This window comes from Electrophorus electricus, chromosome 11 (genome assembly GCF_041902795.1).
Source record: "Electrophorus electricus isolate QZ-2024a chromosome 11, ASM4190279v1, whole genome shotgun sequence".
In the NCBI taxonomy this organism is placed as follows: domain Eukaryota; kingdom Metazoa; phylum Chordata; class Actinopteri; order Gymnotiformes; family Gymnotidae; genus Electrophorus; species Electrophorus electricus.
The window spans coordinates 27922501-27935000 of record NC_137507.1 but is presented as its reverse complement, the minus strand read 5'-3'; the positions used below and the strand labels follow the sequence as shown (position 1 = coordinate 27935000).

Sequence of the window (12500 nt, the reverse complement as noted above, 5' to 3'; positions counted from 1 at the left end):
CCAGACAAGAGCAAGCCAGATGAGCGTGGGCGGGACGAGGTGACCCCGCCCCTCTCTCCGGATGACTTCAAGTACATCGAGGAGTTCAACAACAAGGGTTGGGACCTGTCCGCTAGCCCCCTGGCACCCATCCCGCCTCCCGCACCGCCCCAACCGGAGGCGCGGGCGGAGCGGGCGGACGCCCGGAGAGCCGACCACTCCTCGGACGCGTTCCAGCCGGCTTCCTGGTTCCTCGCCACCAGCGCCGCCCTGACCGCCGCCACCCTGAGCAGCCCAGAGCGCCGCCAGAGGCTGGCGGTGCCGGAGCCTTACGGCGTGCGCGTCGTCCACAGCCCCACGCGGGGCGAGTGCCCCGCCGCCGGACCCCCAGAGCAGGAGTACATCCTCTCCAAGGTGGGCAAGGCAGTGGGCGAGGGAGAGGGGGAGGCCGTGTTCAGCGGGAAGTGGCCGTGCGACCTGCGAGAACACCTGGAGGGCGGGCCGCGCCCCGCGGAGCGGCTCGGCCCGCCGTGCGCGACGGCGGGGTACGCCGCCTCGCTGGAGCTGTCACGTAACCTGAGCGACGACATGAAGGAGGTGGCGTTCTCCGTGCGCAACGCCATCCGCTCCGGCGCGGCCGGGAGCCCCCCCGAGCGGCGGCGGCGGCGCGACGCGGCGTGCCAGACCGACGGCTTCGCCACTCGGGCCACGCAGACCGCGCAGACCGCGGTCAGCGTGGGCTTGCAGACGGACGCCCTGCGCGCGCTCACCGGCAGTCCCCACCGCTGCCTGACGCCCAAGGGCGGCGGCTCTACGCCCATCTCTTCGCCCTCGCGCAGCCTCCGCAAGGTGCAGTACTCGCCCACCGTGCAGGCCAAGTTCGAGCGGCCCTGCTGCTCCCCTAAATACGGCTCCCCGAAGCTCCAACGCAAGCCATCCTCCACCCCCGCTCCCGCTACCCCGGGCCGGCCCGAGGCTCCGGCCGGCCCCGCCAGGGCGCCCCCTCTCGCAGTCATCGCTCAGCCCCCAAAGGGCAACAGCGAGTCGGCTTGGGCGCGCTCCACGACCACCCGTGACAGCCCCGTCCATTCCACCATCAACGACGGCCTCTCCAGCCTCTTCAACATCATCGACCACACGCCCATCACCTACGACCCTATGCAGAAGTTCAACCGCTCACCCAGCCGGTCCCGGCCCGCCTGCGACTCCGGCTCCGGCTCGGACTCCAGAGGCGAGGCGGGTCGGGGGTGCAGGGGTCGCTCACCCAGCCCCGGCCTGCCGTTGGCGGAGGGCGAGAAGACCCCGGAGACCACCAGCATCAGGCAGGACCTGTCGGCTCCGCCTGGCCACACGCTGGCGGAGAACGCGGCGCGGATCTTGAACAGGAAGCTGCTGGAGCAGAGCCTCAGGGAGGAGAAACGGCCGCCCGCCGCGGCCGACGCCGACAAGTCTGGATGTATCGAGGTGATGTATCGTGCACACGCACGCACTCTTCACGCGCTCTCTCTCTCTCTCTCTCTCTCTCTGTCTCGCGCTCTGGGCGTAGCGGCGAAAGCGCGGCTAGCGTCTAGGCACTGAAGGGCACGCCGCGTGTGCACTCGGGGGCTCCTGAGCCACGTGCCTTGGCGTGCCTCTAACCGAGAAGCGTGTGAAGCGGGGGTTATTACGGGGTTATTAAAGTGCTGCCCATTTGGAAGACTAACACACTGAGTGAATATAACAGTCACAAAAATCTACTATAGGATCATGTGGTTAAACTGTACAGAATCACCATCTGGTGAGTTTTTTTTAATCTTTTAAGGTCAGTGTGGAAACAGCAGATGGGAAATGACAATTTTTCTTCATCACTCATTTAAACTGCTAGACAGTACATATACATATACACACAAAGTACATATAATGACATATAATGACATTTAAAGACATAAAGGCTGGCTGGTGTGTTCTTTAGTCTTGAAAAGAGCACATCCATAAGTCTGGTTCTGGACAGCGTGGAGTTCAGTAACCAGTATGATGAGGTCACGTTTTAGGGTGATGCATCATGCACAGGGATAAAGTAGATTATTAAAGTCTGAAAATGTCACAGCAGATCTGGCTATGGTGCCCAGCACACACAGGGTGTTCTTCTGCCGAATGGACAGTGAGGATAGCCACGTAAGCCCCACCCCCCGCCCCGCCCACTTTCCCAGGTCCCCCAGAGAGAGGAGTGGAGCTCTTTACTCACGGAGCTTGATCACAAGAACCTGTTTTGCCAGTCATGTCGTGTATGTGATCGGATTGTGTGTTTGTGCTGACGAGTTTCTCCCCCCCCTGTCTCTCCGGGCTGCCTACAGAACCACACTATCTTACTCACTGCTCCCTGGGGACTATAATGCCTCGCGCACACACGCCTTGCTGTAAGTTCCTCTTCTATGAACTTTGACCTCGCGGTGACCTCACCCGTGCAGCGTCTCTCCCGCCTCCCCCTTACTGGTCCGTCACAGCCTCGCCGTCCAGTCGCTGCATGCCGCTCGCCATTCACACAGAGGGACGGGGTCTCATTGGTGGGTCCTGAGTGGACGCCTTCGCGTCCTGCTGTTCGACGTCCTGTAAAGGACAACGCGCATGCACATCATCACGTGTCACCGATTAACTGATCCCATCAATAATTTGGAGAAGTCCAAAAAGCTGTCGGTCCAAAGACAGGGTGTGTTGTCACGGTTGTCTCCAGCAGCGGTTTACCACAAACTGAGCATCACAAAACAAACAAACAAACAAACAAACAAGAAACTGGTAGCTTTTTGGATATTTTTAATGGTTTCATAGCCAATTAATCTCATGTCACTGTATTTCTAGTATTTCATACACCGTATTCCTGCCATGTGTTTGCGAACATCGTTTTTGTTCATCTTTTCCCGTGTCTGCCCTTCTCTCAGATCTTTCGCAGTTCTGTCAGTCCTGTGTGCACGACCTCTGGGTCCCACTGAGGAAGACCACACACTAACATTCTCACTCCCTCTGTCCTCCCCGACCGTTCTGCATCGTCATCTGTGTCTCTGTGTGCGCGTGTGTGATTCAGCGCACTGCCGCATGCCGGCGGCCGCTACGCCGCGAGGCGCGACGCTGCGTCTGCCGAGTACTAACCTGTCCGCCTGGTCCGCGCCCTGCGATTTCACGCCAAAAAAACACATCCTCAAGATAACAGACTTACTGCTGGGAGACTGGAATGCTAATATTAGTCCTCATTAGGAACGCCGAGTGAGGTTACAAGAAGAACACCAGTTTCTGGGCAGTCAAAAAGTGATACGCTTCACTTGTACTTCACTTCTACGATGTTAACTCCTATTCCTGTTTCATATAAGTATACAACAAACACATCCCATTACATCTTATTACTTGTAATTGGCTGCTTTTTCTGCACGAAATCCATATTTACTTGTGAGCCATGTTTCACATTTTAGCAGACTCATTAAACATAACTGATCTCTTAACGTCTCTGTAGAGGTCGACAGATAGCTGTAGTATCTGTCTAATTAGGACACCTGCACGTCTGTTTAAGAATTATTTGATGTACACTATATAAGCAAACATCATGTATTTTTTGCTTTATAGCTCTATATTCTTTGTCTAACTGTCTAACACTGTCTCTCATTGGCTCTCCCATCTTAAGGACCTCCCACGAACAGCAGTGGCTCCACCCCTGGAATCCTGCTTCCAACGGCCGTCCCGTCCCGCCAACCGCCGGCCCCCCTCCCGCTGGGCTGCGCATTCCCCTTCCTCTTCCCCCAGCTACAAAGACCGCACAGAGAGGTTCCGCTTCCCTTCGCCCAGCCCACCCGCTCAGATGTTCCCAGAGAAGGAGGAGCCTAGTTAGGAACCACCTCAGCGCCCTGCCTGAGGATCTCCTCCACCAGCCAGGCACTCAGCTCCGCCCTCTCCTGCTCTCCTCTCCTTCTGTCCTTCCGCTTTTGCAAACTTCTCCTCCCTCTCTCTCTCTCTCTCTCTCTCCTTCCCTCACACTACTCTGTCCTGTTCCAGCCTGACAAACACAACCACCACCAGAGTGTTAGGACCTTCTAGGACCTTCCACAAGCACCAGCTGACCAGAGAGGAACGTTCTAGAACGTTCTGTGAGAATTCAAAGATCTGCACTGTACTGACTCAAAAGAACACAAACTATTCCAACAGCGGTGCCTAATCCTACTTGACTTCTCAGTGGTCCCATATATGTGTGTCTAGGTATATGTATGCAATACAGACAGATTTATATGTGTCAGACGTACTTTTTTCAGATGTTCTGGAGAAACAAACAAAAAAGGATAGTAATAATACTTGTACCAAAATGCATAAACGTTTCATTTTTTCAAATATTTATTTTATGTCCTGCGTACATAAAATACGTGACAGAAATATTTTCTTATTTTGAGCCTCCCTTTCTGTTGGTTCTACCCTTCAATGCTTGAATTCATTTAAATGGGAAAAAAAAAGACACAGTTCTGTTTTTATTTTGTACACAGAGAAAAGAGTCTTAAGAACGGCGAGACGTTTTATTGAGTCAGGGATACAGGAAACACGATGTCAACCACACGGATGCATTTATTCCTCGCAAAAAAATCTGTTTGGATGCACAGACGGGGGGGGGGGGGGTGAAAGGCGACTGGTAGGCCTTAGGGAGGGTTTGGGAGGCAGCTGTGCACATGCCGTATCTGATCTGCATGCCATCTGATCCCTAGCACTTTAGTGCATGATATCAGACGCTGTTGTACCTTGTGCTATCACTATAATGCAAGCCAGCCCTGCACACATGCACAAACACACACACACATCGCTGTTCTGTGTGTGTTGGGGCTCTCTTGATCTTCAATTATGTGGTCACCAAATTTGCATTGACACAAGTTAGTACACTTTTTAAGTCAGTTGATGTATGGATTACCCTGTCTTTGTATAGTTATTATTATTCAAATTAAAATGTTTCTTTGAAGAAAAAAGGGATTGTAAAATTATATGGATGTTTTAAATTAAGTCAGTGTCTAAAGTCTGATGATATAGTCTGTTTAATTGGATAATAAAATGAATGTGTATTTTCAAAAAAAGCATTATCTGACTAGTGTGTTTTATCGAACATATCTGGTGAGTACAGAATTTATAACTAACGTGTGTGTGTGTGTGCGTGCGTGCGTGTGCATGCATGTGTGTGCATGCATGCATGTGTTTGTGTGTGTGCACGCGCGTGGGTATGTGCATACCAGTCAAACCTGTCACGTTCACTTTTAACCCTTCATGAGCTGAATCATGGCGTGTGCTCCAGGTCTAGACGTCTACACGTCTACAGTCAGCGTATGAAGAATAAGTAATAAGTGTTGAATGTTGGCGTAACCTGAGACCCCGTCCGACTGAACAACCTCTGAACTCCTCCAGGCCTCCTTCTGCTGTTCTGCTCATTTATTTCACCCTCCAGGAGCCAATTTTACCAGCGCACACCTGTGATATTGTGTTGGTCCATTACAGAGTTTGTGAGAGAAGCTCGATGTCTGAGCAGAGGGGAACCTTTCTCTGAGGCCACGGCAATGACAGGTAAATAATTAACGTGGCACTGCAGTCCGCCAGAGGGAAAGGGGCCTTGGGAGATGACAGCGATGGCATTCCCCATAGCGGAGATGGAAGAGTCACGTGCTCGTCGAAAATCAGTCCACTGAAGGTCATGCAATGTGTCCTGTGCAGATTTCAATACCCTGGAACGCTACATAAGAGACAAATTAGTGGTTGGTGGGTTCTGGAGAAGAAATGGCATTTTGACTCAGAGTGAATCTAAAAAGGCCATTATCTGAAGAGTTGGCGCAAAAAAAAAATAGATCACGAAGATCCGCATTTTCGGAAAATAGAAACAGAGAGGTCAGAAGGTTGCAGACCCAGCCGAACAGTCTTCTGTAGCTCGAGGACACATAAGGAATTGAGAGGCTAGTGAATTAATCAATAATCCACAATTAATACCTCGGAACTAAATAAGAAATTGTTTTTGCTACCAGAAGACACTGCAATCTTTCTACTGTAGCTGATACTAATCAATCTAATGTGTGGCTTTAATGATTAGTTAACCATTAATTTAATGATTTTCTAGTCATATTACTAGAAATTCGCAGCCAATTTAACTCTCCAAATAAATCAAGCGGTAGTTAATGCCTTGACAAAGAACTTCACTTTCCAAAATTCATGTATGCTGTTTTTATGTCACATGACTTGGCCAAAGCGACCTGGTGCACAGGTGTGTTCAGTCTAATGTAAGCGGTAACTGCACTGCAGATGCGAGTCGATTTTCCATCACTCGGGCGGAGGGGTGTTTATAGAGTTGTGTAAATGCTAATATAATCACGCTGAACGCCTTATTTGTTTTGTTTTGTTTTCTGGGTATTGCATGTTGTGTTTCAGCCTTTGGAGCATGCCTCTGGACGTCCGTAATTGTTCATTTGTGCTAAAGCCCACCTGCTGTGTGTGCAAGCGCATGTCCTTGCCTGCGAAGGTCGCAGTGCGTGTGTGTTTCCCGCTTGCTGCTGACATTGCAGACTCCACCAGCTGTATTAGGTATAAGACCCCCTACCTCCCTCCACAGGAATCTCATTATCCTTGCGGAACTACCATTAGTGCTCTCGCTGTCCGGGGCAAGCTGCTAGAATGCCACGCTCTGAAACCACCACTTACTTCCAGACCCAAATTAAGACGGGAAGGGTCATGAGATGAAAACTCGAACAGCCCCGAAGTAAGCAGGACTGTTCAGCGAATTAGCAGCGGCCGAGTCTCGTCCGCCTGGAAAATCAAATATTGCCCGCGGAGCCCAAAGCGTGAGTGACGTATTCACTAAAGAGGTCCTCACCTGCGCCTCGTCTTTATTCCAGATAGCAGCGTGGTAAGTTCTCCTGTGTCTGTGATTACTCTGCATCTTTCTAATATACATTAAAATTTTACTCACCAAACTTGGCACCTACTTGTAGTATTTAAGTCTGGCGTAATGTACAAAAGGCATGAAATCGCTACTCTTCGAAAGGAAAGGACGTGCTGACCACTGAGAAGTGAGGCAATTTCTTTTAGGCATTTTCACACAGTTGCAAAGGTCCTGACAGTGACTTGGCTGCTGGACGATCTGTTAAATCAATGAAATGCAAATTTGCTTTGGCATGTATGTGACCAGTGACGCGCTAAAATGATACTGACGAACGGAAAGCGACTCCCAGCTCTCTCCGCAGGGCTGGCGAATGCGTGTCCGTCCAGGCCGGACGCGGGACAGGAAGCCCAAAAGCCAACAGATGTAACGTCACTGTGGAACTGCGCTTTGATTTGGCTTTTGCTTGGCACTTTAAGTGTCTTTCTTAACGGACTTGGGTTTTTACGCACAGCAGGTATTATTCTTACATTCACTGTGAAGTGGTTTCTCCTGTAGGCACCAAAACGCAATCTCGCTCGTGAGCTGTAGGTTGTCATGCCAACGTCGCGTAAAGGCTTGATTTTCCTCGCGAAGCCCCAAAAGCTCGCGCAAGGGTAGGGCAAATTGCCGCTGTGCGTTTTCTCCAAAGCTTCAGTGTCAAACCTTCCACAAATGAGTCATTTGGTTCGGCCTGTTTGGAGACGTGCACGTGCCTGAGGTAATCTCTCTCTCTCTCTTTCCTGTTTCCTGTTTTTTGTTTTTTTTTAAGGGGACATATGACACATCTGGTGGCAGTAGAGCCAAAAACGTCTGGGTGTGCGGACTCGGCTCGCCTGTTCCTGAGAGAGGAGTTTCAATAACATCCCTCTGTCTTGGAGTTATTGATTTCTCTTCTGAAACACTACTCTCACTATATCTGTTATCGGTATGAGTTTGCAGCCCTGTGACCTTGACCCTTATGTGAGGGGAACTGATATGGAGGATTGACAGAAAGAAAGTGAGATGGAGAGTATTGTTCCATTTAGAGATGGAGCTGTGTGGGTGGAATTCTTCCCACAGGTGTTTTAAAGCACTCTCAAGAGTTCATCCATTACACAGTATCCATCTCCAAAAACACTGAACATACTTTTCTACAGGCTGGACACACAATACACATTGAATTACTTCAGTGAGGATTGTGTCTTATCTGATGTGCAGTCTGCAAACAACAGTCCTCCATCACTTTCTGTATATCAACCTGTATCATTGTATGTCCAGCCTGTGTTCAGCCACTTCTGTCTAAGACATAACCATGAAGGCAAGATAGAAGTGTGACTTCTGCAGTCATTTCCAATATCTGTCATGTTATAAATAATGTCTTTGGTCTTCTGCAGTTTTATTCCAACATGGGAATGAGTCCATTCTCTAAAAGGAATGCTAATTCTTATCAGTTCATACTGAGACTGGTCAGCTATTTGTTGAGTTGATCTCAATTATGTTAATACGTCTTCCTGCTTATCTTGTTGTCTGGTCCTTGTGGTTTCAATCTAGTGAATTGTCTGGGACGTCACCGCAATCCGGTAGAAAAATCCCTCCTAATCGAATCTCCTTCTTAACTCTTCTCCACCCTGCTAATTACTCTTTCCAAACCCCACTCCCATTTAAACACACATACAGGATCAGTCCAAAGCAGAGTCCTGCCCGATCCAGCCTGGGACTGTCCTTGCAAATTTAGTAACCTGAAAATGGGATTTTGTGACATGCTGAGCCACAGAAGTGTCGTTGGTCTGAATGTGGATCATTGTTTTAAGATGAAGTGCATGGATTTTTGCTCCATTCTCATTAACAGTGCAACGAGGAACAGCAATCAGAGGTGTGTGCATCTAATTTATTAGTCAATAAATTACATTATTTAATACTCTCCTGTTTTTATGAAGGCTTCTCTTTAATGGAGCTTGCAGGCTGGTCTGAAATATATTTTCAGATCATAAATGGGATAGAACAACCATTTGAAAAACAGAGCGAGAGACAGAAGAAAGTGTAGTGTGTGCTGACATGTAAAATCTTACCTCACCTGGAGATACTCATTACCAAATCCACTCAGCCTGGACGTGACGCATGTGTTCAGGCTGGGGAGGTGGGTGAGAGAGAGAAACGCCCTAATCTTTTTATCACTGATGTCTGATCTTGTGCTTTCTCATGTGCTCTCTCTCTCTCTCTCTCTCTCTTTCTCTTTCTCTTTCTCTCCCCCCCCCCCCCTGTTTGGAGACTGTCTGATAGCCTATACTGTATTAAGGCTTTCACTGCAGAGTGTGGGTGGGTCATATACCAAATGTCCTTGGAAGTCTACCTAATTCACACCTGTATTTTTACATTTTTCAGTGTTATGTTTAATGTAAACAAATACTAATCTATAGTTTGATTGAATGTGCTGCTACCACAATAATGGCTTAATATTTTGGAAATATGGACTTCATTGTGAAGTGAAACTAAATGGTGTGCTTGAAGAATGGCTGTGTGTGTGTATGTATGTATGTGTATATATATATAAAATCTCAGTACAGAATTCACTTTGCCATGCTATTTTGTAATCACTTTTGTAATCGGTCCAACATCTCAATGAACCGCATTCACTACTTAAATTAATGAAGATGGCTAACGCTATTGATGATAACTTCATAGGAGAGTAAGCTTTATTAGGAAAGCTCGGTTTGACACAATAAAGACAGCAATCTGTAAAACGGGCCAAATAGGAAATATCTCTGAACACCACTTATGCCAAGTGCCGTACAAGGGTCACAGTCATTTAAATTTTTGACAAATGAAGTTACTGTGATGTACTGCATCACTAACTGGGTCATATCAAATGCATTAATTAAGCACTTTGTCACTGTGTTAATATTTGGCCCTTGGAATGCATTGATTTTCTTAAGCCTGTGGGATTGTGGTATTATGGAATCGCTGCAAAGCTTACTGTAGCTGTACATCACATTAAAAGAAATGGGAAAACTGTCAGTCTGGTATATCAACACAGTGTACTACCAGGCGTCTAATTAGTAAGCCGTTAAACTATCCAAACGTGACTGACCTATAGTGTCGGCTCAGCGAGAGAACGGCGTTGCTGTGGCCAGAGAAGGGCTGACCAAACTAAAGGAATATCCCCGCGAGCTCTGATCTGAGATCAGTCGAGACCACTATGGGCCTAGTGCCAAAGTCTTTACCAAAGCGGGGGAAGCTGTTCCAGGGCCTGGCAGCTGGACAGGCATGAGGAACGGAGAGCAAGGGGTTGAGGGAAGGGGGAGTAGGTTTCATCCCGCTGTTTTGCACCTGTAGCTGAAGAGGACGTCCACGACCTTGGAGTCAGCCAGGGTCGAGAGGTCGCCTAGGTCCTTCTCGTTGCGGGCGATCTGCCTGAGGACGCGGCGCATGATCTTACCTGCAGCAGGAGAAAAGGTGGAGCTTAAAAACATGGACCAGGTGTGAGGAGGGGCTTGTTTCCATACCTGGAGGACCACAGCATCACGGTGTTGACCTAGCCTAACCTCTGCTCAGTGTGGGCGTGCGGATATGGTGGTAACCCAAGAGACAGTATTCAGAACCCGGCACTGCTGTGGTGCCTCAGTCAGAAACTCTTTTGTAGCTCCATTTCCAAATGATCTGTACGTGCTGTGCCTCAGGGCCTAGGATGCCATTTCCTAAGGAGAACGGAGGGAGGTGACTACAACTGAGGTTCGAACCTGAGCGGGTTTTGGGTAGGCCCGGGGCATTCTGGATAAAGTCCGGTGTGGCTATTGGGCCGATCTTCTCCCTGACTGAGAAACGAGACAAAAAAGAAAAGAAAAAAAAAAAAAGACCCAGTTGCACAATTTGTATGGCTGTAGACCAGACGAGCTGTAAATCACAACCACCACTGCAGGCGACCCCTGACCTTTCCCCTTGAGCTCCTCTACGAGGTCATGGGTGAACTCGTGACTGTCCTTGAGCGTGACGAAGCAGTAGAGGCACTCGCCCTTGAGCGGGTGCGGCCGGCCCACCACGGCCACCTCCGCCACGGCAGCGTGCGTTGATAGCGCGCCCTCCACCTCAGCCGTGCTCAGCAGGTGACCTGGGTGGCCAGTTTAATGCCGGTGAGTGTCTTTTACTTTGTGTCTTGCACATTGAAAACTGGTTGATTTTTGTTTTATACATTCTGAAATTTTATTTATTTTTTTTTAATAGACACCAATGTCCATTTGCAGTATTGCAGTATTTAGCAAGAAACCTCTCCTTGCTTTTCTGAGACTCACAGGCTACCATACACCCCCCCCCCCCTTGTGTGTGTGTGTGTGTACATGTGTACATATGTGCACACCAAAGCCAGATATGTCTGCCATACAGCTAAATCTCAGAATACACACAGATTTAAACCCCATAAGATTAAGATTTAGCACACGATTAAAAAGATACTGATTAGCTAATCACGCGAGGAGCTGTTATGCTAAAATCCCACTTGCAACTCAAAAGCAGAGGCCATCTAACTGCCATTACCGGTGGTCCCACTAGGTGGCAGCCTTGCCTGGACTCACCGGAGACATTGAGCATGTCATCCATCCTGCCTGTGATCCAGTAATAGCCATCTTTGTCCCTTCTGCATCCTGAGGACACAAGGACACGGCACAGCTAGCACCTCAGCACACGGCCACTGCGGGACAGCCACCCGGTGCGGAAGAGACGGGAAATATTTGGAAAAAGATCGTGCTGAAATGTACGAACCTGAGCGGTGATATTGCATGGAAAAGAGAACTGTGCGAGTCTAATGCATCAGTTTTTATTTATGTACACACACCCGTAACCTTTACATTCTTCTGTGTGTATGGTAAAATTGTGAGGTTTGCTGTAATAATACTGTTACGAGTTTCTAGACGTACCATCACCTGTGACGTAAAACCCTGGGAACTTTCTGAAGTAGGTGCTCTCGAAGCGTTCCTGATTTCCATAGATACCACGCATGATGCCGGGCCAGGGCTTCCGGAAAACCTGGAATTAAACGGAGACCTCCATTCATTTACTCGCCCTTAGGGAATCCTGAGAGCTCATCTAACAGGGCGGTTCCTCTCACCAGGTAGCCCTCGGCCTCTCCCTGGAGCTCCTCCCCGTGCTCATTCAGGATGCAGGGCTGCACCCCAAAGAAAGGCAGTGTCTGCACAGGAGACATATGGGGGAAACTGAGGACACACTGCCCGACTGGCTGAGTGTTCACCCTCCCACATCAACAAACAACTCGTCAGGAGGTGTTACGTTTATAGAGAAATTTACTGTGCCAGTATTGAACCAGATGAATGAATGAAGTTACACTTACACAGTGCCTTTCTCAGAACCCAAGGGCGCTTTATAATCAACACACAGCTTTTACGTCAAGTCAGCTGTACACAGTGCAGAGTGAATCGTGCACACACAGGGTCGATCGCACACGCAGAGTGAGTCACGCACACAGAGTCAATCACACAGAGTGAATCTGTCTCACACACACACACACACACCAGGACAATTTTGAAGACTTTTGTCTCTGTGTTACTGGACTGTAGTTGTTCATTCATTGATTCATTCATTCATGCCTTAATTCATTCGTTCATTCGTGGCGTTTATTTAAATAGGTGCTTTGAGCGTG

The 12500-nt window shown here is 48.9% G+C and overlaps 2 protein-coding genes across 9 annotated transcripts in view; one reads left to right on the top strand and one right to left on the bottom strand.

Annotated features, from left to right (window-relative positions):
- The window catches only part of mtcl1 (microtubule crosslinking factor 1), a 51079-nt gene extending 46025 nt beyond the window's left edge, over positions 1 to 5054 (top strand). For 4 of the 5 annotated variants that reach the window (XM_081723975.1, XM_081723972.1, XM_081723974.1 and 1 more), the window contains 2 exons: positions 1 to 1443; positions 3629 to 5054. The exon at positions 1 to 1443 is cut by the window's left edge and continues 61 nt beyond it. In XM_081723975.1, coding sequence (XP_081580101.1) covers positions 1 to 1443; positions 3629 to 3832 — 1647 coding nt within the window. In that variant the 3' untranslated portion in view covers positions 3833 to 5054. Of the gene's footprint in view, positions 1444 to 2312; positions 2376 to 3628 lie in introns of all 5 variants that reach the window. The other variant, XM_081723973.1, reaches the window with a different exon arrangement.
- Positions 5055 to 9521: 4467 nt separating this feature from the next.
- Positions 9522 to 12500, bottom strand: part of acss2l (acyl-CoA synthetase short chain family member 2 like) — an 11588-nt gene continuing 8609 nt past the window's right edge. For 2 of the 4 annotated variants that reach the window (XM_081723976.1, XM_027017436.3), the window contains 6 exons: positions 11952 to 12032; positions 11761 to 11869; positions 11419 to 11487; positions 10782 to 10958; positions 10591 to 10665; positions 9522 to 10289 (listed from right to left, as the gene is read on the bottom strand). In XM_081723976.1, the coding sequence (XP_081580102.1) occupies positions 10162 to 10289; positions 10591 to 10665; positions 10782 to 10958; positions 11419 to 11487; positions 11761 to 11869; positions 11952 to 12032 (639 nt within the window). In that variant the 3' untranslated portion in view covers positions 9522 to 10161. The remainder of the gene's footprint in view (positions 10290 to 10590; positions 10666 to 10781; positions 10959 to 11418; positions 11488 to 11760; positions 11870 to 11951; positions 12033 to 12500) is intronic. The other 2 variants (XM_081723977.1, XM_081723978.1) reach the window with 2 other exon arrangements.